Consider the following 26,269-nt stretch of genomic DNA (forward strand, 5'->3'; position numbering starts at 1 on the left):
GGGCTCTCTGACAAATGCATACTTCAGTGATAAAATCCTAGGGAACATCCCCATCACATTATCAAAAAATGTTGAATCCTTTATAAGTATTTAAAATCATTGGTCAAAAAATAAAATCATTGGTCAATATCACTGTGACAAAATTTTTTAATGAGTTTAAATGTTTTATCCCAAAATTATTGCACTTGTGGTGTAAGTAACAGAACAGATGCTGACATTTTACATGTAGATGGTTCCTCACTGAAGCAGCGCTTAATTAAAAATGGGGATTTGAGAGATTTCAGAAAATTTCATGCTCACCCTAAAAATGCCAAATATTTAGTTTTATTTTCTTTTTCATTAGCAAGCTAGTGTGGTAGCCTAGTACCTTTGAATTTCATTATTACTAAATGCAATAGGGGCATTTAAATTTTTTTTATTAAACTGGGAACTCTTGCAAACAAATACAATATATCATCTTTCTCCAAACATATGCATGATTTTAACAAAGCAATATAACATTTAAAATGTTGCAAATATGCAAAGGATTTTAGTCATAAAATAAGTCTTGCTAATTGGTAAAATGGGTACTTATGACAAAATGATTTCACATAGCTGCAATTTTATGTAGGGTTGGTAAGAATGTTGAAGAAACATAGCAGGAACACTGGAAATAAATTTCCCTTTTGATTCGAAACCTTAAGTCACAAATCCAAAGGTTCAATTGAAACACCTTAATTCCGGGACCAGAAAACTCAGGCCTGGCCTTTGAAGATTCAAAATGGAGAGGTAGCAGGTTGGCTAGTGCTCTGCTGGCCAGCTCTGCAGCCTGACTCTTCTCTCCTCCCTCTTTTGCTTCCAGGGACATATTGTTCATTTTAAAAATTTCAGAAGGTGAGCAAACAATCAGAGCAGATCAAAGCCTGGTGAAAATGCCAAAAATGTGTCTAATGGAAGACAATGCTGACAAACAAGCCATTTCTGCTAAAACAGCATTGGTGGCAGGTAACAGTGAGTGTAATTCACATGCACAGCTGTAATTAAAAGCAGAAGTGGTAAAAGGATTTCTATAACACTATTTGGAGACAAGGCTATGATAAATATACTAAACAAGAATTTGAAACTGAATCACACTTATTTTTTACTATTAAAAAAAGGTTAAAATTTAATTTCTATTTTAACTAAATAAAACAATAGCCTGGACTTAAAGCTTATTAATTAATCCGAGTATTTACTAATGTTCCTCATATACAATTCTAGAAGCCAAGAACCAGCAGTGAACACAAACAATGACACCCCCCGCCCCAGCTTATATTCCAGTGAGCGGAGACTACTGACCCCTCCCCACTAAACCAAAATGTTGGACACCATTTCTTAAACTTCATCTTAAAACACATTCCTGACCTGACAGGAGCCTGGAAAGGAAAGAGCACCAAAGCTGGCCTTTACCCTTTAGGGTTAAACATCTCATTTAAGAAAACCTTCCCTACCCTAAGGTCTTAAGACATGTTTTAGAAGATATTTTCTTGCAAAAGTTTTTAAAATTTATTTTTTATATTTAACTATTTTATCCATCTGGAATTGACTATGGGCATGTTGTAAGGCAGAGATTCTATTTCCTTTCTTTCCATATGGCTAAATACTTATCCCACAGGCATTTGTTAAACAGTAAATCCTTTCCTTGCCAGATCTGGAATGTGTCACCTCTTCCATATTATCATGATTCCATGCCCGTGTGGATTCAGTTATGTACTTTATATTCTATTCTATAGTTTATTTCTCTATCCCTGTGATTAAAACTTTCTTTAAATGAATCTCATAGCACTTACCACATTATTTGCCACTATCAGGATAAATGTCTTCTATCCTCTTGGTAAGCCAGTTGTGACTATGACTTATTCATGTTTTTATTTCTTAAAGCATCAAAATCATATTTCTAGTTTGCAAGCGTATTGGCTAAATAGGAGATGAGGCCAGCAGCAACACTGATTCTTTACTATAGAGTCATAAATATTCCTCAAATAATTACCTCAACAGAATAAAACCGATGTGGTATCAACAGATGCTCTGGTATCTGGCACCTCGAGACCAGGAAGGGACTGCCCCTCCCAGTGTTACTAATTCCTAGAGATAGCTAACAACTCACCAGGAAGTGTTCCTTTCTTGTACAAACTACCAATCCAAAGCTCATACCTCCCATACCTCCTTTACCAGGCTCTTCCACATCAAGCCTATTACCCGCCTCTCCCCCCCAAACCCCCCACCCCACCGGCCACAGACACTTCAGGGCCAGGTACTCGGCAACTAGGGACAGCATCTACTGGTTTGCTCCAGAGTCTGCTGAAATTGTTCCAACTAGCCAACTCTAACTCTGCTTACCCTGTCTTGCCTTGCTTTTCCCAAGGAAATGACAATAAAGGCTGTTGCTCAGGTTTGTCCTCTTTCCTACTGTCTCCTAACCAACTCTGGTCTTTCCTGTGTGGCCCACCTGCACAGCAGGCCATGCCTCCAGTTTCTAGCGACCAGTGAGTATAAACTTCTTCCTTCAGGACAATCATTTCCATGTCTGTATGCTGTACCATACCTGATTAAAACAAATCCCAGGTACATTTTGAAACAAAGCACAATACATTTAGCTGTTATTTTCAGCAAACATGAAATGATTTAAATGAGAAAGCAAATATAAAACTAAACTGTTAGTTTGCCAGTGATGAGGAATATAAGATTTTAGAAGTTTATTGTTCTAAACATTTGATAATTGGTAGAATTATTCAATGAGAAACAGATATACTCAAATTGTTTGATCACTCTTTTTGCATGCCCTAAAGGTCAGGCTAACATGAGTTTTATTTTGTATATTTATAAAGAAATCTTTCTCTTAAGAACAGAAAGTTAAATTCAGAACTGTGATAATCCTTAAACCTTATCATATTACAGTTTGTCCTTTTCACAGATGACAAGATGAACTATTGAACTGAGTGTACTGATTCTCTATATTAGTATTTCAAAGAACTAAGCATTTGGAGGAATTAATCATGGCAGAGAGAGTACCTCATATACAATTACCTCACATAAGTTTATTAAATTGAGCTATCCCATGCATACTCTGAAATAGGATCAAAACAGAACTATCCAAAGAACAGACAAAAGAAGTAATCATCCAATTTTCTTTCTTTTCAATAAAAATGATTAAAACTAGTTCTTGTTTAAATAAATTCAACTTCTTAAAGATTCAGTGTTGCCTTCAATAGTGCCACCATGAGTTCCACCTTGGTAGTCTGTATATTAGGCCCCAAGAAGCTATTTATTGCATCAATGTATTAAAGATTCTCAAGTAGTTTAAAGGGTTTTGCTGTTGTAATTTTAACACCAATGGTGTAGAAGGGAGTAGACAGCACTGTATATGGAGTCAAAACACTTTAAAATCCAGTTCCAACTCTGGCACTTACTGTCTAGCTAACAAGATTTCCATGGAACTCAGTTATCCCATCTCTAAAACAGAATTTGTAAGACATGGCCTGCTTATTATACAGAACCAAAAAGTTATTTGTAAACTGTTAAATTCCATGTAAGTTTAGAGTATTATTATTCAAAATCATTATATATATAACTATATAGAAATAATTTTAAATAAATTTAAAAAGAAACACAAATTTGAGAAGTACAAATTGCTACCCAATAATTGATACAACTAAGCCCATGATTTTGCCAACCATTTTCTCATTGCCTCTGTAAGGCTTCTACCATTGGCAGATTTAAATACACACACCAAAAATGTCCACTATCTTTAAAGGACAGCACTACAGCATTATAAAGCAATACACAATTCACTTATAACTAACTGGTCTGTTTTTCTTTATTATTCCTATTCTCAAAATATTACACATTAAATACACATTAAGATCATACTTCTTGGTCTTATCTATCTTATACATAAAAGATTTTATCTAACAACATTTTTCCATGTAAATTTTATAAAGTTTTAATGTTACTCCATCAGGAATATACAAAATATCAGAGGCTTTGGTTAAATTTTGTTATGATTAATAGAAACCAAAGTTTCCTTGGTTAAAAAACACACAAGCTATTTAAGGTAAAACTTTAGACTTTATTTATATTAAAATCATTTTTAGCATTTTAGTAACAATTTTCACTCAACATGTGCTTTATAGTTTGTTGTTTTCATAAAAGTTATCTGTGTGTAAACATGAGTACAGTAGACCAGGAAAGACTTGGCTGTGGTCAGCATTTTCCACACTGAGTTCCTCAGAACATTGGTCTCTCCTAATACTTACAAAAACAAAGCAAAACAAATACCCAACATCCAACTCCTCTTTGTTTTCTCCAGTCTCATCAGCCCCATCACACATGTGAGGGAGCTGAACTTTCCAAGTTTTGCATACGCATGTACATGCATATGTATGTATGTGTGCACGTGAATAGCTAAAACTGCAGAGTGCTTCCATGCACACTATTCTGTGCACTACAGACTTTTATTTTCACTCATTCATTCCTCCAACAACTCTGTAGTAGGAACCATTATTATCCCTATTTTACAAGAAAAAAGTTGAAGGAGAGCGAAATTAGATAACTTGCTCAAAGCCACTCAGCAATTCCTTGGCAGAGCCTGGATGCAGACTCAGAAAGTTTGGTTCTGTAGCCAATGTATGAATCTCAGAAATAAAATACTTGGGGCAAAAGGTGTGAAAAATACAGAGTATAAAATCCTTTTTAAAAACTTTAAAATAGGGTATATTTGATTGTTTGAGAACACAGATATATGTGGTAAAACCATAAAGAAATCAAGAGATCATAAAAAATTTGAGATTAGGTCACTGGAAGATAGGAGAGGGAAGGGACCTGAGGAGACCCTCTGGGAAATTGTACTGGTTTGGATGCTGCTCTGTTTCTTAAGTTGTATACTGGGCTCACTGGTGCTTACTTTATTACTTACACATATGTCACAACTTACTGTGTGTGTATTAAGTATTTTGTAGTAAAATTTCAAAAACATATTAATCAATAAGCTAGTCAAAGATGTAACTTATCCTGATTTAGGGCCCTTATAAAGTAGATAAAATCACTCTTTTGTTTCCAGAGTGAAGCTTGACATGACTGCCCTCGCCTCCTCCTGTGGTGGCTGTGACTGTGGGCATGGCATGCATCTTCCCATTACCTGGCCACTATTTCAGAACCTCTCCATACACATCTCAGAACTGATGGCTGATTATAAACAGGTGGTTGGGGCTGCCACAACCAATTTGGTTGGAGGTGGCGCCCCCCCCTCAACATTGTGCTAAATGATCCCTAAATTTCTTGTAACTGGAAATTGCAGGATTTCCCAACTATTAGCATTGTTACCTGCTTTTCAAAGACACAGTTAGTTACCTGTTAAGTTTGAAGCATCGGCGGGACTCAGTTGTAACCAATGGCGGGCATCGGAGTCAGCCACATCTGTGGGAGTGTTCAGGTCTGCATCTTCCTCACAGGTCTGCCATGAGCTCATGGACAACTCAGCCTCATTGTTATAGCCCAGAGCCGTGTCACTGCTGACACTTTCGCCTAGCATAATGAAGAACCAAAGTCTGAGATAACTAATAGCCACAACTAACCCCACATAAGTAACTAAACAGGTGACACAGCAGGAATCATGCAGGGCGTAGGGGCTCAAAGGGGCTGGTTTGGGGTCTTGCTCAACCAAACATAGCTTCCAAGTGCTGAACATTAACACTCATCACAAGCTCCAGTATGTATCACCCAAATAGCATTCCTTTCAAGGTGCTTCAATGCATATACCATATGCTCAAAAGATGTACATCAAGTCCTTAAGTTTTCTACTGAAACTTATTCAACTACAAAATGGGGATGGGCATAAGAAAAGGGGACGAATTGGTCCATATAAATGCAAGTTTATTCTGCTGGCTAGAAAAGTCTAATGATGCTTTATATCTTGAGTTTGAGTCTAGACCTCAACCCAGGCTGGGTCACCTAGAGCACTGGGGGATGAGGTGTTCTACTACAAAACATTGTCTCCAATAGAAAGTCTCTCCTTTATATAATAAAAAGTTGTAATCTGTCATAATACAATGATGCTTTTTCAAAGGCTATTAAGCCTAATAGGGCTATTTCGTCTAACACAAAACAGACCTAGACAGTTTACTTCTCCAAGTCTCCTGTCTGCCTCATAATAATTTTGTGTGTCCACTCTTTTCATCTGCTCACTCTTTCAGCTCTTTTTTGTATCTGTGCTGACAGTGCCCAGCTTTGCTGCTGCTAATCTTCTGTTCTTCCTTCACTTGCAAAGAATAGAAAGTTGTTTCAGTCACCAACCTATCAGGTCTCTTACTTCTAAGCCAACAGGATCTGAAGGAGGAGCCAAGAGAAGCTCCTGCACACCCCACCAGAACCATCCTAGACCCAAGTTGTCTGTTATGCTGCTCTACAAAGGAGGTGGTCCAAAACCTGCCCTTGGGAAAGCAGAGTATTAGGGCCACATTTTACAACTACATGATAATGTGTCAGGATCCCAATCACATTTTATTTTTTAAATACTTATACTATTGACTGCAATGTACTTCTGAAGCATTTGCTCCAAGCTGGTGGGAACTTTCTAGGGAAGATCACTTTCCCTTCTTGGTCTGTCTGCTCACTTAGCATTAGCGTTGGTTGTGTCTCTCACCTAGGAAAGGGCCCAGGAGTGGAAAGACAGGCCTCTAAGGTTCAGGAAAGTGACTGGAACTGTTCTGGTTGCATGTATGAACTAACTGCCCATCAATCCTGAAATTCCAGGAATAAAATTTTCCCATTTCACAACTGTGTCTCTTCAGATGATATTATTCAAGTTAGAAGCACAAAGAAAACAAAATACATCAACTCTGAATCTGGATGAACACAGACTGTGCTTCCTGGAACTTACTCTTCTGTCTTTCCCTACATTTTCCTTGCATCTGCTGCAAATCATCTTTTAAATCCAATTCAGCGGAGCTGCTGCTTCTTCGAACTAAGATCTTCAGACAAAAAGAAAAATTGCATTAGAAAAAAGAAAGTTTTGATTTTTATAAGACTGTTAAGTTTCTAGTCCACATTTCTAAAGGAAAAGAAACAAATGATAATAATAGCAACAACAAAATTGAATGCTATTTTCCATTTGAAGGATGTGTTCACAATTTACTATACTTGACATATAAATTATTCAATATCTGAAATTTATGGCTTCTACTTTGTTAATTGACATTCAATTGAACTGATCTACTGAGAAGAAACGTCAAATTATATAGAAATGATTTATTTTGAAGTTCTATTTGTTCCTCTGCTCAAGCACACATATATAGTGAATGCAATTTTCCAGAAGGCCCAAGTTACCCTCAGATAGTGAGTGTGCTGGCAGGGAAGGCATGGACTCCACCGAGACTTTCCTAAAGGTTACTCAGTGCCTTCCTTGTAGCTGAAACACCTTCCTGAGCAGCATTCAACACTGGACCGTGTATAACACACAGAGCACTAAAACACTTAGAGGCAACCTGCATCCTCTAAAATTTATGACTTGCACGGAGAGACAAAACATACACAATACACAAAATGATTACAAGGTACATAAGCAAAATATACAAATAAACTCTCTCTACAAGGTATGCAGAATAGTGTTACCATAATTGGCTCACAGTTACAGGACAGCTGTTCAAGAAGGCAACTGACATGAAGTGATAGAGAGAAGGCAGGAGGGGATTCAAGGCAGGAAGCACTGAGTGGCAATCAGCAAGTTGTATGTGCAGGGACAGAACCTGATTACAGCAGGCCAAGCAGGGCAGGCAGGTGAAGAAGAAAAAGATAACAAGAAAATGCAGACCACCTTCTAAAAGAGGCAGCTGCAAGTGGGCCTTCAATATCAGGTTTAGGAATTTCAACCCAATATAGACATACAGTTGTGATTAAAAACATAACCAGAAAGAAAAGTTTAGTATCTGCGGGATACATTAGTGTTAAGAAGAAAATTATCATGGCACTGTTACGGTAGTTCAGGAATGAGCATATGAGGCCTTTGATGGTTAAAAAAAAGGGGGGGGGATAAGATAAAAAGATAAATAAAAAAACTCTGCAAAACGGCAGAGGAGTTAAGTTAAATCACAAAAGGATATGACTCTAGGGCAGTGGTTCTCAACCTTTCTAATGCCCCGACCCTTTAATACAGTTCCTCATGTTGTGGTGACCCCCAACCATAAAATTATTTTCGTTGCTACTTCATAACTGTAATTTTGCTACTGTTAATGAACTGTAATGTAAATATCTGTGTTTTCCGATGGTGCTCAACCCCACAGGTTGAGAACCGCTAGCAGGGTCACCTAAGACCATCGGAAAACACAGATATTTACATTACGATTCATAACAGTAGCAAAATTACAGTTATGAAGTAGCAACGAAAATAATTTTATGGTTGGGGGTCACCACAACATGAGGAACTGTATTAAAGGGTCGCAGCATTAGAAAGGTTGAGAACCACTGCTCTAGGGGATCATGAGAACAATGGTGACAAAGGAAGGAAGAAAAGTAGGATGATGAACCAAAGACAGTTTCTGATATTTTAATTTTCACCTTTGAGCTGAACATCCAAAGAGAATATCCTATACATAGTCAATGAAAATCCAGGGTTATGAGACAGAGAATAAAGCTGGGAATGAAGATATAAATTTAAGGTCCTTCAGTGTAGAGTGTATTAAAAACCCTGGATTCACTGAACTAAAGAATAAATATTAAACAAACAAATGAGAAGTAAAGACTAAGATGTACAATTAAAAGACAGAATAATTATTAAGCCAAGAAACAGGTGAAGGCCATAAATAAAATATTTAGAAGGACAACAGTATATAAAAAAATATTACACAGCCTTAAAGGAAGATGACATATATCTAATGTGATAATGAAAATATACCCAGATATTTCCTGCTTCTGACTGATAAATGAAATGTCCATAGCTATAGAATTAGATTCTACATAAAAATATGGGTTGTAATTTGGGATTCAAAGGAAGTAAATATACCTCCAAATGATCCACATCCTCTCTTCCCAAAGCAAACGGAAACCAGGGCAGTGAAACAGGACTATCTGGAGGGTAAATCTATTATTACCACTGCCAGTGGCAATGGAACCAAAGCCGTAGGGTTAAGTACACTCCCTGGTTCCTGAAAGAAACAAATGCAAATGCTGTCCTGGTGAAACTCCATCACCTCAGACACCCAGGTTTTTTGCAGATTAAGATCAGCCGTCTTGCCCTAACCGGTTTGGTTCAGTGGATAGAGCATCGGCCTGCGGACTGAAAGGTCCCAGGTTCGATTCCGGTCAAGGGCATGTACCTTGGTTGCGGGCACATCCCCAGTAGGGGGTGTGCAGGAGGCAGCTGATCGATGTTTCTCTCTCATCGATGTTTCTAACTCTCTATCCCTCTCCCTTCCTCTCTGTAAAAAATCAATAAAAAATATATTAAAAAAAAAAAAAAAAGATCAGCCGTCTTGAAACTCAACAAAGATCACCAAACACCAAAGGAAATATATCACCATGCACAAGAATCTCAGAAACAGCAAGTATCAGACTAGGAGGCCCTCCCAAGGATTTCAGATAATCAGATAAAGAATTTAGAATTATAATATGTGAGCAATATAAAGGAATAAAAGCTGAGGATCATATATTAGAAATTACAGACATACTTGAAAAGGCTAACCTGAACCTTCAGAAGCAAAAGGCATACTTATTGAACTACAAAAGTTAATGGAAATATACTGTAGTAAAATTGAAGGACAAGGACAAAGACCAAGAAACAACTAGGATGAATAGAAGACTTCTTAATAGTAAGAATGAAAGACAAAAAATAGTAGAAAAATAGCTTCCATTAGAAGGGGGATGGGAAGGAGAAAGAAGTGGAGAACTACAGTAATTAAGAGGTTATAGTACTATGCAGAGAAATAAAGTAACCAGAATTAAGATAAGAAATACTAAAATAGCCCTGGCCAAGTGGATCAGTAGGTTAGAGTGTTATCCCGTACACCAAAAGGTTGCAAGTTTGATTCCTGGTCAGGGCACATACCTAGGTTGCAGGTTCAATCCCCAGTCAGGGTGTGTATGGGAGGCAACCATTTGATGCTTCTCTCTCACATTGATGTTTCTCTCTCTCTCTCTCAAAATTAATAAAAACATATCCTTGGTGAGGATAAAAAAAACAACACTACCAAAATAAAGCTTCACACATCTGAGAAACAGCATATATGAGAATATGAGAGAGAGAGATGGCATTTCAGATCAATATTTTTTAAAATGGATTCAATAAATGGGACCTGAGACAAGTAGTTATCCACTCAGGGTAAGTAGAGGGAGGAATTTGGATTCCTACCTCACTCCCTATATAAAATCAATTTCAGATAGAGGAAAGACTTAAATGTGCAGAGAAAAACTGAAACAGAAATATAAGGTAGTATTTTTATTCCCGTGATTGGTATTTTAATTTTTTCATAAAACCTAACCATTAAGTTGTTTAATAATCAAAAATACTGAAATTAAGAAATTCTGTTCATCAAAAGTCACCATAGAGAAAGTAAAATATAAGTTGCACCTTGAAAGAGATATTTGCCAGAAATAACCAAAAAAAGGATCAGTATTCAGACTATATAAAGAATTAGGACAAACTAAAGAGAAAAAGACAAGTCAATAGGAAAATGGTAAGGACATCACTGATAAAACACACATGATCAATGAACATATGGAAAGATTTCAAATTTATTAGTAATCTGAAAAATACAAAAATAAAATCCCATTTTCACACTTGAGTCATAAAAATTTTAAATCTGACAAAGCAAGTGTTGACAAGAATGTGGATGAATGGCAACTCTTTACACATTGCTGTCAGAAATATATGTGGTGTAACCACTTTGGAAAACACATTATCTTGTAAAAAAGAACATTCTTCTACTCTATGACCCATGAATTCTACTCCTAGAAAGCCACCATACAGAAAAAGTTAAATATGTAGATCTTAAAACACATACAAGAATATGTATAGCTGCATCTTTCATTTAAAAAAATTGAAATAATCTATATGTCCATCAACAAGGGAATTGAAATAAATTGTGGTTTATTCACAGTAAAATATCATACAGCAGAGAAATCTTAATAAACTACAGCTACATGTCACCACAATGTGGATAAATCTTAGAAATATATAACTGAGCTCAGCTGGCATGGTTCAGTGGTTGAGTGTTGACCTATGAACCAGGAGGTCACGTTGGATTCCCAGTCAGGGCACATGCCAAGATTGCGGGCTTGATCCCCCAGTGTAGGGTATGCCGGAGGCAGCCAATCAATGATTCTCTCTCATCATTGATGTTTCTACCTCTCTCTCCCTCTCCCTCTCTGAAATCAATAAAAATGCATTTAAAAAAGGAAATACATATTGAGTAAATAAAGCAATAATATCAGTTTTATAATGTTGAAAAATAAGGAAAACTAAAGTATGTGTGTGTATATATATATGTATATGTATGTAAATATACATATATATATATATATATATATATATATATATATATATATATACAGAGAGAGAGAGAGAGAGAGAGAGAGAGACCGCAAAGCAAGGGTATGACAAAACTAAGAAAATGCTGCTCTCTGAGGGGACAAGGAAGGAATTTACATGCCAAAGCAGTGCCATTGGAAATGTTCTAGAATTTAAGCTGAGTGGTTGTTTTGTAGGTGTTTATGTGATTATTGAAATATACACATACACCTACAGAATACAGATATATAAGCTATTATATGACCTTTTTAAATATAAAGACAAAAGACATTTTACACTGGTTATCTTCTAAGCAAGCAAGAGGTTTTCTCTTTTTATTTTGTACCCTTCTCTGATGTTTGAGTTTTATATGAATATACCACATTTTTTAAAAAAATGAATAAACAGGAGTTATCTGCATAAATGAGTTATAGGCTACTTTTCAATTTTTTTCTTTATATTTTATATTTGATTTTAAGAAATGCTTTTACATATTCTTAAGAAAAGAAACCATAACAGGTCTTTGTAAAAGATGACTTATCTAGCAACTCATGCCAGGTGGAGGCTACTACCTAAAATGATATCAAGAACAAGGAATCTGAATGTATGTCTGAAAAGCAAGGATATCTGATTAAAAATACAGAGTGCAAATACAGCTGGTGAATTCCGCTTCATGTTTTCTATTTTTGTGATGTGACTGTAATTTTATACAGAAAGTAAGACCTTAAAAGATTTTGAAGTTGTATGTGCTTATGACTTGTCTAAATGGAAAACTTTTAAAAAAAGAAAACTATTACTGCCATTAATACATTTATTTATTTTGCCAATAATTTGCATGTTTATTTCTAATGACAAATTTAGCTGAAAAATATCTTACTGTTATTCCTTCATATTCTTTCTTCACATGTCCTTTATTCTCTTGAATAGGCTTCGGCTCAGAAGAACTCAAATTCTGTACATTTTCTACCTTTTGACCTAGAGATTTGGTGAAAAAAAAATCAAGAGAAGGAATATTTCAGACAGTAAAATCAGTAAAATATTTTTATATATAAGCAACTATTAAATTTAGATACTCTAAAATACATAAAAAGGAGGCATAGGTATGGCAAACTAGTAGCCTATGGGTTAAGTCCACAGAGAACTTTTAAAAGAAAGGGCCGAATGCCACTCACTGTGGCCAATGGGTCCACTTAGCACATTATGATAGCACAGGCAAGGACGAGGAGACCTGTTCTGGCCTTGGGGAGGAGATCTCAGAGAAAAGCTGCCTGAGTTAGCTAGGTTAGCTGACAGGAAGAAGAAACCAGGAAGGTGGCTGGGTACTTCTCGAGAATAAAGACTGGTGAGAGAAAGAACAAATACCCAGAATCAGTCACAAAAAAGGGACTATCACCACAACACCTGCAAACATTATAAAGATCAGAAGAAGATTTTGTAATAATCTGGGACCAATAAATTTGAAAAAAAAAAAAATACATGAGTTGATCAAATTCCTAGAAAAAAAACTTATCAAAATCAAAAAAGGAAAGATAAATCTGAATAGTCTTATGATTTTAAAATGTGAATGGTATTTTAAAACCTCTACCAAAATACATAAGTGGGGGAATGGAGGGGATCACAACCATCTTACACAAACCTTTCAGAGAATAGAAAATCTTCAGATAATATATTTTTCAAATTATTTTTATTGTGTTTTCTTATTTCAAGAGGTTTTAACTATTTGTATGCCATAAGCAACTACAGATGCAAACAGCAGACCTTTTTTCATTAAATTCAAAATATCGTGGCAGTTAAGAGGCAATACTTCCCTACTATCTGATGAGGTTAGCATGACCCTGACATTAAGAACTGTGAGATAACTTGTAGACAAATACAGTTGGTTTGTTTCTTAATATAATTCATGAAACTAAACTAAATGATAAATACGTTCACTGACACCAGACACAATCTACATATGCTCTTTCACTGTAAACTCCATACATTATTTATTGTTTACAGGTCTAACCATCTGCCTCTTTGCTTTCCACACCCTGTTGTTGCTGAAAGTTGTTGGAGAAACTGTGTAAATTAATGCTATTATGAGTTATTTTCAACATCAGTCAAGTCTATAAGCTGATAATAAAATTTTTCACAGGTCTGCAGTTTTCCATTCTGTCAACTTCTGTGGCCTCCTCATGGCCTTTTCCCACATCCACCCAATCCTGTCTTGCCTTCTACCTAACTTGCTGCTCTCCCTGACCTTGGAGGGTAACCTTCTTGGCTTCATGCCTACTCCGGCCACTCTGGATATCTTTCTAGTTCTCAAACGTGCTACCCTGGGGAAAAAACTGGACATATGTAAATGTAACTTAGATAAATATATTAAAATAGATAGTGAAGCTCCACTGGTGTGGCTCACTGGTTGAACACTGACCTATGAACCAGGAGGCCAAGGTTTAATTCCCAGTCAGGGCTCAATGTCCAGTATGGGGTGTGCAAGAGGCAGCCGATCAATGATTCTCTCTCATCATTGTTGTTTCTATCTTTCCCTCCCTCTTCCTAACTCTCTAAAATCAATAAAAATATATTTTAAAAATAGTGAAAATATTTTTATGCCAGAAATCACTGCCTTGCAATAAAAACTTAAAAAGTAAATTCCCTTGAAATAAAGTTAGAATAAATGTAGAAAGCACTACGACATGCAGCTCCTTCCCAGCTGGTTCACAATTCTGTGTCAATGACTGAAGCTCCATACCCTGAGCGGACTCCGAGCACAGCGGCTCAGTGACATCAGGCGTGCTGCTGCTCCGCAGGAACCGTGGCTGCTGCTCTGCCACCAGGTGGCCAGACTCGACTGCAGGTGCATTTTCTGACTGCTGACCTTCTTCCATTTCTGTGGGTATTAACACAAAACACATAGTGATGTATTTAAAATATTTTTTTAAAATTTCACCACTTAAAACAACTGATTCTAAAAATGTAGGTTTAGATACACTTTTTCCCCCACAAAAATTGTGCAGTAAGGTAATGTGCATTTACATCATAAAGTTTCCTATACTTGCTAATACTAATATTCTACTCTAAGAATAGATTTTTCTTTTAAGTTCTACAAAGCATTTTATTTTTTTAATCTAAATGAAGAGGAGGAGGGAGGAAAAGCCACAGAAATGGTTGAGAACTGTAAAAGTTATTTGGAATTCAGGGACGGGCATGCTGAGGAAAGAGATCCAGGAGATACACGGAATGGGTTTACTTTTGAGGGGTGTAGAAATCAGTGTGCATGCACGCACACACACTCTAAAGGAAGATAAAAGGAAACATGGGGATTCCAACTCTATTATTTTTTTAATGGATAAATACACAACTGTCCAAAATAAAATGATAATTATTTAACGGCTTATATCACCAAATGTAAAGTTGAATTAATCAACGAAGTACAAAAATGATCTGCTGGTCTTTTTAGAGAATCAATACATATATGACATAAAGTAGAAAACCACAGATGAGTACTGACCGCCTGATAATCTCATCTAGCATTACCACAAATGACATTGCTCTGGAGAATGAGTGCCCTCCTAGCTCATTCTGAACTGTTACAGTCACTTTAATCTCCAGAGACAGCCCAAGGCCCTGGAAGATCACACCACCTTCTCTCTCTAGAACTATAGCTTTGGTGTAGCAACATCTTCTGCCCTGTTTGTTCTAATAATCTCCTAACTGGTCACTGTCCCCCTTTTCTTACCACCCTCATATCTATCCTCTATGTGGCCCCAAAGAGGCCCCTTTAAAACAAAGATCTGAAGTCCTCCAACACTGTGCAGTCAAGCCCTGCTCCTCACAGTGAATACAAGGCTCTCCATGATCGCACCCCCACAGACTGACCCCACACAAGGGGCTCTTACGCTCCTGTTAGTCTCCAGCAATCCTAGTCCACTTGGCACCTGCTGTCTGCTTCCCGCTGCTTACTCCTCCATGTTAATTGCACACCTGTTCCCTCCTCCCCCTCCCATACTGCCTGGGCACACCCACTACAGGACTCACCATGTGGTTCTGTGTGTAAACCTCACCTTGACATCCCTCACCAGACTCCACGCTTCCTCACATACTAGTAGTCATGAAACTTTCCGTCCACATAACTATAACAGCATCTTTTTCCAAAAGTTAAATTAGCTAAATTTTCACTCCTTCTAAGAGCAACTGATCAAAATTCAGCCTGTGTCACCTTACCTGGCAGAATCAACCAATTGCTTACCCGAAACAAGACTCACTGTTGGTGTGCCAGCGTCTGTATAACCCTTTAACCTGAGCCATGAACCAAAGTTCTGGTTCACCCCAACCAAGAAGTTGTATGTAGGAAGATTCTACATGTGAGACAGGATTTCAACAAAAGAGTGCTACGTTACTTATGCTATCCAAATAAAAATTCCATTTAAAGTACACCGATACAAGTTACCAGACCTCAAACCTATGAAATTTGTGTGGTCCTTTACTTATAATTCAGGGTACTGGGCCACAGTCTAAGTTCAGACACTGAAAGGAAGCTTAACTGAGGGTAAAAACAATGGAAAGCCAAGTATAGGAGCAAACGCATTAAAGCTTTGTCTTTCCAGGATGTCTCTGCTTTTCTCTGGAACAACCAAGAACTGTTCACTGCCCCCAGAGAAACACAAGACCTACATACCTATCTGTGCCTACCCACACACCCCCAAGCACGGACTAGTCCTTTTCATGGGTCTATTTCCAGGCTCTGCAGCATCAGGCAACAGAAGCCAGATAGCTCCATGCAACCAGCTCCTTCTGGCTCTCTTCTTGCACTGTTTATTCTGATTATGCAAGACTGAAACCCTCTGGGAAGAGTTTATATTTGTTAATGAATCTACTTGTTAATCCAATATCAGTAGAGGGAGCCCAAGAGCTGCGTAATGCTCTAAAAAACAATTGGCAAGTGCCAGTTTTTATGGGTAGTAGGAAGAGTGGGTTTTATTCACTTAAATTTAATGCCAAAAATTGGTAGATGTTGGTTTCTGGACAATGAGCAGACAAGTAAGAGCTGGGCCAACACTGGCAGCTTCTTTTTAAAGATAAAGAACATTGCCATCTGGTGGGATGTAATACAGCCACAGCACCGTGGCTTCCAAATTCAAGTGTCCCCCACTGGTCCACAACACAACAGATGGATGAAGAGCCTGCCATTACCAGCTGGTCTGCCTTGCCAACAGTCAGGCCTGATGCAACCTTAAGACTTTATTTTTGTAAAACTGTTGGTAGGGGCTTCTCAGATGGAGAAAGTCCAAGCCTGTAGAGATCACCAGAAGTGGTGAGTGTGGGAGCATCCAGGATGAGGATGGGCAGGGAGGGGAGAATAACTATGTCAAACACGCTGTGAGGGCTGTTGTGCTATTGTTACCCTAAGCTATTCCTGCAGTTGACTGTTAAGGAATACAGTGTGAAAAAAAGAAACTGAAATTCTACCTATCTCAATTTCCTGATTTGTAAGTATACATTTTTTGGCTTTTTCTCACACTTTGTACTAAGTATATAATCAATATATGTTTTGTATAAATGAATAAATCAACACCAAAAGCATTTTCTTGATGCATTTCTTAAACACAGACAACTAAACAGTTCTTGCGCTCCCTCTACTGGCCTTTTATTTTTAAAAATGAGCAACTGAAGTTATTAAAGCTGCTCCCATCAGTATCAGTTGTAGCAATTACTCTTTCATAATATATTTAAAACCATTTTAACACTATATGGAAATATCAAGATGAATTATCCTAGCCTGGCCAGCGTGGCTCAGTGGTTGAGCATCGACCCATGAACCAGGAGGTCGAGGTTCAATTCCCGGTCAGGGTATATGCCCAGTTTGCAGGCTCAATTCCCATAGGGGCATGTAGAAGGCAGCCAATCGATGATTCTCTCCTATCTCTCACTCGCTCTCTCTTCCTCTCTGAAATCAATAGAAAAATCTTTTTTAAAAAAATTATCCTATATTCAAAATAGAAAAAAATCTATAATTATATTACAAATTCTGGGAGTTCTAATGCATTGTTTTGAATATAACACAATTTCTGTTTGAATCAGTTCAAAGAACTAAATTCTACCTCAAATTCTCCATATTATTCATTTCCTCTCAAGCATAGCTAACCCAATAGCCCTAATTTTAAACGCACTTTCTAGCTTCTTGAGAGTATGTTACACAATACTATTGCTTTCTAAAGTTCCACTCAAAATGCCAGAAAACTGATCAAATAAGAATTACTTAATTTCATTTTTCCCACTAAGAGAAGAATCAGCATGATTAAATTAGATTGTGTAAGCTCTTCAGAAACTTCTATTTATTCCAGACATCTGACCACTTTTCAAAGAATGAGTGAGACTTATTCCCCAATAACCAAAATTCTGGATTTCATAAGCAAAATTTATATTAATTTCCTCTTTTAAAGCACTGTGCACAATCCCAGATGCCAACTTGCCCCTGTAAAAGCACAAGAGATGTAAACCAGCTCAGCACTTTGATGTTTCCCCAAGGCCCAAAGGTGAGTCAGCCCGCCCCTGACAATAGCACTTCCTGACCATTGAAGAGGTGCTACCTGGGATCCTAAAAACCAGATGCAGAAGCAGCTAAGTGAGGTCCCATTGAGCCTCCCATTGAACTGTTTAGTTGTGTGTGTTTAAGAAATGCATCAAGAAAATGTTTTTGGTGTTGATTTATTCATTTATACAATGAATATATATGTTTTGAATTCGCTAGCAAGGTCGTCTAAGACCATTGGAAAACACAGATATTTACATTACGATTCATAACAGTAGCAAAATTACAGTTATGAAGTAGCAACGAAAATAATTTTATGGTTGGGGGTCACCACAACATGAGGAACTGTATTAAAGGGTAGTGGCATTAGAAAGGTTGAGAACCACTGCCTTAGAGTGTCAAATTAAAATATGACAGCAGCCAACACAACAAAAGTAGTCTAGTGTGAATGAATCAAAATTATACCTATCTTTTTGTCAGATTGGCAAAAAATCCATTTTTTGGTGTGCCACATAATTTTAGTAATTAGTTTATGTGTGCCATGGGATGAAAAGGTTGAAAATCGCTGCTATAGATGGATAAATATCCCAATATAAAAGCAGTAAGATTGCAAAACAACTGCAAAGAATTGTCCCAACAAAAGAGAAAAAGGGAAATCGCAGAAATTGTCAGTTCCACCTTGCACATGTTTGCTTCTGTAGCTATTCATGTTAATGGCCTACAGGTGGTTGCGACTTTCCCAAAATTCTGCTGCAGCCAAATAAATAGTCACAGAGGGACAGAATGAGAAATCATAGTGGCTGAAGGCAAGGAATTTTCTTTGGTGGGTTGAATTTGGTGGGTTGAATAGTTATATAGATTAGAAACAAAACCAAGCTATGTTGCACTAAGCAGTTTGGCTCAGTGGATAGAGTGTCAGCCTGCGGACTGAAGGGTCCCAGGTTCGATTCCGGTCAAGGGCATGTACCTTGGTTTTGGGTACATCCCCAGTAGGGGGTATGCAGGAGGCAGCTGATCGATTTTTCTCTCTCATAGATGTTTCTAACTTTCTCTCTCTCTCCCTTCCTCTCTGTAAAAAATCAATAAAATATATAGATATGAAAAACAAGCAATGTTGATTTAAAAAAAAATTAGCAATCATTTTTGTAGTAAAAAACTTTTGGCCAGAACATCAACATTAAATGGGTCTGCATATTATGTATAGGTAAATATACCTTTCTTTAGATATTTAGCAACAGGTTAGTAAGATATGCTGACACACTAGGATTTAAATTGAAGCACAAATTTAAGACTCTAGTGTGCTGACCAGTGGAGAAAGTACAATCTAAGACTAAGGACTGATAAGCAATGCTCTCCGCTCAGTCTCTCGACAGAACAGCCACAAGACAATGGCATGGGCTGTGTAATTACTACAGAGCTGAGGCAGTTTGATCTCCTAAAATGCCAATTACCTCAGTGTGAATCAGCGAAAAAATGGAGAGGATGAGGACGACAAGCCCACCCAAGCTCTGGATGAGGGTGAGATTGCTTTGCTGAAACTTATGGTCAGAGCTGTTACCTATCTATTTGTCAGATTGGTAAAAGTGCTGTGAGAGCTGTTGTGCTACTAGTACCCTAAGCTTTTCCTGCAGTTGGCTGTTAAATGATACAGTGGGGAAAAAGAAATTGAAATTCTACCTATCCTAATTTCCTGATTTGTGAGTCTAAATACAGTTCTTGGCCTTTTCTCACACTTTGTACTAAGTATGTACTCAATACATTTTGTATAATGAATCTAGGAAGATCAAGCAGGTTGAAGATGACATTCAACAACCTCTCAAGAAAATTAATGAGCTCACTCATATTAAAGAGCCTGACACTAGCCCTGGCAGGTGTTTCTCAGTGGTTAGACCATCGGCCCACACACCAAAGTATTAAGGGTTCGATTTCTAGTCAAGGGCACATACCTGGGTCGCAGGTGCCATCCCCGGGCCCAGTAAGGGTGCATGTGGGAGACAACCAATTGATGTGTCTCTCACATCAATGTTTCTGCCTCTCCAGCCCTTCCCCATTCTCTCTAAAAATTAATAGAAAACATATCCTTAGGTGATCAATTTTTAACAAGGGGAAAAAAGAAAGGAGAGAGAAAAACTAAAGCAGGAACAGAAGACTAACAGGATGAAAAAGGGATAAGTGAGGAAGAAAAGGGTGGCAAAAAATAAAAAATGAGAAAGTAAAATAATGATGAAAAATCAATAAATATGATACATCACATAAACAAATTGAGAGACAAAAATAATATAATCATATCAATTGATGCAGAAAAAGCATTTGACAAAATCCAATACCATTTCTTGATAAAAAAAAAAAAAAACCTCTCAGCAACGTCATAATTACAATGGCAAATGTTAACAACAAAAAGAGAATCTTAAAGGCTGCAAGAGAGAGAGTTACCTACAAAGGATCCCTTATCAGATTATCAAATGATTTCTCAAAGAAACACACCAAGCTAGAAGGGAATGGAATGAAGTACACAGAGTGATGCAAAGCAAAGAATACTCTATCCACCAAGACTATCCATCAAAACTGAAGGAAAAATCAGGAGCTTCACAGACAAAAAAAAATGCTAAAGGAGTTTATCACTACCAAGCCAGCAATGCAAGAAATGCTAAAGGGAATGCTGTAAAAAGAAGAAATAGAAAGGGAGGAAGGAAAACAGGCATAAAGCACAGAAATGGCTACAAACAAGTACCTATCAATAATAATATTAAATGTAAATGGATTAAATGCTCCAATCAAAAGACATTGAGTGACTGAATGGATAAGAAAACATGACCCATATATATGCTGTCTACAGGAAACCCACCTCAGAACAAGGGACTCACACAGACTGAAAGTGAAGGGATGGAAAAATATCTATCAGGCAAATGGAAATGAAAAAAAAGCTGGGATAGCAATACTTATATCTGACAAAATAGACCTCAAAGTGAAGACCATAACAAGAGACAATAAAGGCCACTTCATAATTCTAAAGAGATCGATACAACAAGAGGATATAATTCTGGTAAACATATATGCACCCAATGCAGGAGCACCCAAATACATAAAAAAAACTTCTGGAAGATATCAGGGGAGAGATTGACAGCAATACAATCATAGTAGGAGAACTTAATACCCCATTAACATCACTGGATAAATCCTTTAGACAAAAAATTAGCAAAGAAACAGCAATCCTAAATGACTCACTAGATCAGATGAACTTAATCAACATTTTTAGAACATTCCACCCCAAAACTACAGAATATGCATTCTTCTCAAGCACACATGAGACATTCTCAAAGACAGACCACATATTGGGACACAGGCAAAGTCTCTCCAAATTCAAGAGGATTGAAATCATATCAAGCATCTTCTCAGATCACAATGGCATAAAATTAGAAATCAACTACAGTAAAAACAATCACAAAAAGTCAAACACTTGGAGGCTGAATAGCATACTATTAAACAATGAGTGGGTTACCAAAGAGATCAAAGAGGAAATAAAAAACATCCTGGAAACAAATGACAATGAAAACACAATAATCCAAAATCTTTGAGACACAGTGAAATCAGTCCTGAGAGGGAAGTTCATAGCATTACAAGCCTAGCTCAAAAAAACAAGAAAAACTGGTAATAAACCATCTAAATCTGCAACTTGAAGAATTAGAAAGAGAGCAACAAGAAAAGCCCAGAATGAGCAGAAGGAAGGAAATAATAAAGATCAGAGCGGAAATAAATGACATTGAGCCAAAAAAAAGCAATACAAAAGATCAATGAAACCAAGAGCTGGTTCTTTGAAAGGATAAACAAGATTGATGAACCTTTAGCCAGGCTCACAAAGAAGCAAAGAGAGAGGACTCAAAAAAACAAAATCAGAAACGAAAGAGGAGAAATAACAACAGACCCCACAGAAATATGAAGAACCGTAAAAAAAATACTATGAGCAACTCTATTCCAACAAACTGGGCAACCTAGAAGAAATGGACATATTCCTAGAAAATTCAACCTTCCAAAACTCAACCAGGAGGGATCAAAAAATCTGAATAGGCCAATAACTATGGAAGAAATTAAAGCAGTCATCAAAAAACTTCCAACAAACAAAAGCCCTGGACCAAACAGCTTCACAGGGGAGTTTTATCAAACATTCAAATAAGAAATAAAACCTATTTTCCTCAGATTATTCCAAAAAATTCAAGAGGAAGAAATACTTTGAAGCTCTTTCTACGAAGCCAGCATTATCCTAATCCCAAAACCAGATAAAGACAATACAAAGAAAGGGAATTACAGGCCAATATCCCTCCTGAACACAGATGCCAAAATTCTCAACAAAATTCTAGCAAATCGAACCCAGCATTACATTAGAAAGATCATACACCATGACCAAGTGGGATTTATTCCGGGGATGCAAGGATGGTACAATATTCGCAAATCAATAAACGTGACACACCACATAAACAAACTGAGAGATAAAAACCATATAATCATATCCATTGATGCAGAAAAAGCGTTTGACAAAATCCAACACCCTTTCTTGATAAAAATTCTCAGCAAGGTGGGAATAGAAGGTTCATACCGCAACATAATAAAAGCCATATATGACAACCCACAGCCAACATCATACTCAATGGGCAAAAACTAAAACCATTTCCTCTAAGAACGGGAACAAGACAGGGATGCCCACTCTCACCACTCCTGTTTTGACACAGTGCTGGAAGTACTAGCCATTGTGATCAGATAAGAAGAAGAAATAAAAGGCATCCAAATTGGAAAAGAAGAAGTAAAACTGTCTGTATTTGCAGATGACATGATATTGTACCTAGGAAACTACAAAGACTCCATAAAAAAACTACTAGACCTAATAAGTGAGTTTGGCAATGTAGCAGGATACAAAATTAACACCCAGAAATCTATGGCTTTTTTATACACCAATAATGAACTCACAGAAAGAGAAACTAAAAAAGCAACTCCATTTACCACTGCAACAAAAAAATTAAGATGCCTAGGAATAAATTTAACCAAGGAGATAAAGGACCCGTACTCAGAAAATTTCAGGATGCTGAAAAAAGAGATAGAAGAAGACAAGACCAAATGGAAGAATATACCATGTTCATGGATTGGTAGAATCAACATCATTAAAATGTCCATACTACCCAAAGCAATCTATATTCAATGCAATCCCCATTAAAATACCAACGGCATACTTCAAAGACCTAGAACAAACTCGCCAAAAATTCATCTGGAATAAAAAAAGACCCCGAATAGCTGCAGCAATCTTGAGAAAGAAGAACAATGTTGGAGGGATCACAATACCAGATATCAAGCTATACTACCACTGTTCTCAAAACTGCCTGGTACTGGCACAAGAACAGACACATAGACCAGTGGAACAGAACAGAGAACCCAGAAATCGACACAAGCCATTATGCTCAATTAATATTTGACAAAGGAGGCATGAACATACAATGAAGCCAGGACAGTCTCTTCAATAAATGATGTTGGGAAAACTGGACAGATACTTGCAAAAAAAAAAAAAAAAATGAAACTAGACCACCAACTTACACCATACACAAAAACAAACTCAAAATGGATCAAGGACTTAAACATAATACTGGAAACCATAAAAATCTTAGAAGAAGGCACAGCAGACATTTGTCGTAGCAATATCTTTACTGGTACAGCTCCTAGGGCAATGGAAACTAAGGAGAAAATAAAAAAATGGGACTACATCAAAATAAAAAGCTTCTTCACAGCAAAAGAAACCAACAAAACAACAAGAAAGCCCACTGCATGGGAGAACATATTTACCAATGCTATCTCTGATAAGGGTTTAATCTCTAAAATTGACAGGGAACTCATACAACTTAACAAAAGGAAGATAAACAATCCAATAAAAAAGAAATGGGCAAATGACCTAAATAGACACTTCGAAAGAGGCTATACAAAAGGCCAAGAGACATATGAAAACATGCTCAAAGTCACTAATCATCTGAGAGATGCAAATCAAAACAATAATGAGGTACCATCTCACACCTGTCAAAATGGCTATCATCAACAAATCAACAAATGACAAGTGCTGGCGAGGATGTGGAGAAAAAGGACCCTTGTGCACTGTTGTGAGAATGCAGACTGGTGCAGCCACTGTGGAGAACAGTATGGAGTTTCCTCAAAAAGTTAAAAATGGAACTCCCATTTGACCCAGTGGTCAAATTCCTTCCAGGAATATATCTCAAGAAATCAGAAACACCAATCAGAAAGGATATATGCACCCCTATGTTCATAGCAGCACAATTACAATAGCTAAGATTTGGAAACAGCCTAAGTGCCTATTAGGAGATGAGTGGATTAAAAAACTGTGGTGCATATACACAATGGAATACTACACTGCTATAAAAAAAGAAGGAACTTTTACCATTTGCAACAGCATGGATATGACCTGGAGAGCATCATGCTAAGCGAAATAAGCCAGTCAGAGAAAGATAAATATTACATGATCTCACTCATATGTGGGATAAAATGAACAACATAAACTGATGAACAAAAATAGGTCCAGAGACAAAGAAACATCGAACAGACTGTCCAACCTCAGAGAGAAGGCAGGGGAGGATGGGGTAAGGGTGAGGGTAAGCGATCAACCAAAGGACTTGTATGCATGCATATTAGCATAACCAATGGACACAGACACTGGAGCGGTGGGAGCTTGTCCTGGGGGCTGGGAGTGGCCAGGGAGGGGTCAATCAGGGAAAAAGGAGACATATGTAATACTTTAAACAATGAAAAAAAAATGATGACAGCTAATAATAAAGAAAAATTATTATATGGGATAAACAAAACAAACAAAAAAAAAGAGTCTGACACTGGCCTGGCCCCACCAGCACTCTGATATTTGGCTGTAGATAAGTAAACACTCTAGAGCAGTGGTTCTCAACCTTTCTAATGCCACGACCCTTTAATACAGTTCCTCCTGTTGTGGTGACCCCCAACCATAAAATTATTTTCGTTGCTACTTCATAACTGTAATTTTGCTACTGTTATGAATCGTAATGTAAATATCTGTGTTTTCCGATGGTCTTAGGCGACCCTGCTAGCGGTTCTCAACCTGTGAGTCACGACTCATGAGGAACTATATTAAAGGGGTCTCTGATTCATGAGGAATGGTATTAAAGGGTCGCGGCATTAGAAAGGTTGAGAACCACTGCTCTAGAGTGAACAGCCTTTGTGGTTTGTGAGATGTTCAAATAAAATCAATGCTGATACAGAGGACCCGAAGGCCATTATCAACGTGAAGCAGTTAGCCGAGTTTGTGGTGGACCTCAGTGATCAGCATCTACCGAATATTTGTGTGGACAGAAATAAGTCAAATTCACATTCCACTGCCTCCTAAGATTGACCCAACAGTTACCATGATTCAGGTAGAGGGGAAACCTGATATCACATACAGTGATGTGGGGAACAGACTGAGAAACTTCAAGAAGTTGAAACCCCTCTATTTCATCCAGAGAGGTTTGTTAACCTTGGTGTGGAGCCTCCCAAAGGTATGCTGCTCTGTGGTCCACTGGGTACAAGCAAGACACTCTGTGCTGGGGCAGTTGCTAATAGAACTTACAGTTGCTTCATCTGAGTTACTGGATCTGAACCTGTACAGAAATATGTTAGTGAGGGGGCACAAATGGTTCAAGAGGTCTTTGAAATGGCCGGGGGGAAAAATCATGCCTTACCTTCTTTAATGAAATTGATATTGGAGGGGCTCATTTTAATGGCAGTGCTGGAGGTGACAATGAAGTACAGAGAACAATGTTTGAAATGATCAATCAGCTGGATGGTTTTGATCCTTGAGGATCAAATCATTCAAGTGCTGATTTTTTGATTATCGTAGCTCTGTAGTATATATAATTTGAAGTTAGATAGTATGATACTTCCAGCTTTGTTCTTTTTTCTCAGGATGGCTTTGGCTATTTGGGGTCTTTTGTGGTTCCATACAAATCTAATGATTTCTCATTCTATTTCTTTAAAAAATGACGTTGAGATTTTGATGGGGATTGCGTTAAAATGGTAATATGGCCATTTTAACTGTGTTGATTTTTCCAATCCATGAACACGGGATGTTTTTTCTATTTTGTTGTGTCTTTTTCAATCTCTTTTAATAATACTACCTCACACCTGTTAGAGTGTCCATTATCAACAAGACAAGCAATAATAAGTGTTGGAGATATTGTGGAAAAAGG

General features: G+C 37.4%; 1 protein-coding gene and 1 pseudogene across 4 annotated transcripts in view; one reads left to right on the plus strand and one right to left on the minus strand.

Annotated features, from left to right (window-relative positions):
• Window positions 1-26,269, minus strand: part of RALGAPA2 (Ral GTPase activating protein catalytic subunit alpha 2) — a gene marked incomplete at its 3' end in the record, with an annotated part of 304,312 nt that overhangs the window by 170,379 nt on the left and 107,664 nt on the right. For all 3 annotated transcript variants that reach the window (XM_080683050.1, XM_080683051.1, XM_080683049.1), the window contains 4 exons: window positions 14,250-14,387; window positions 12,393-12,490; window positions 6,896-6,986; window positions 5,368-5,541 (listed from right to left, as the gene is read on the minus strand). In XM_080683050.1, coding sequence (XP_080539176.1) covers window positions 5,368-5,541; window positions 6,896-6,986; window positions 12,393-12,490; window positions 14,250-14,387 — 501 coding nt within the window. The remainder of the gene's footprint in view (window positions 1-5,367; window positions 5,542-6,895; window positions 6,987-12,392; window positions 12,491-14,249; window positions 14,388-26,269) is intronic.
• Window positions 19,503-25,880, plus strand: LOC308255835 (26S proteasome regulatory subunit 7-like; annotated as a pseudogene). The gene is made up of 2 exons: window positions 19,503-19,547; window positions 25,249-25,880. The product of its transcript is annotated as a 26S proteasome regulatory subunit 7-like (transcript).

The sequence above is a fragment of the Plecotus auritus genome, assembly GCF_963455305.1.
Source record: "Plecotus auritus genome assembly, chromosome: 8".
Classification (NCBI taxonomy): domain Eukaryota; kingdom Metazoa; phylum Chordata; class Mammalia; order Chiroptera; family Vespertilionidae; genus Plecotus; species Plecotus auritus.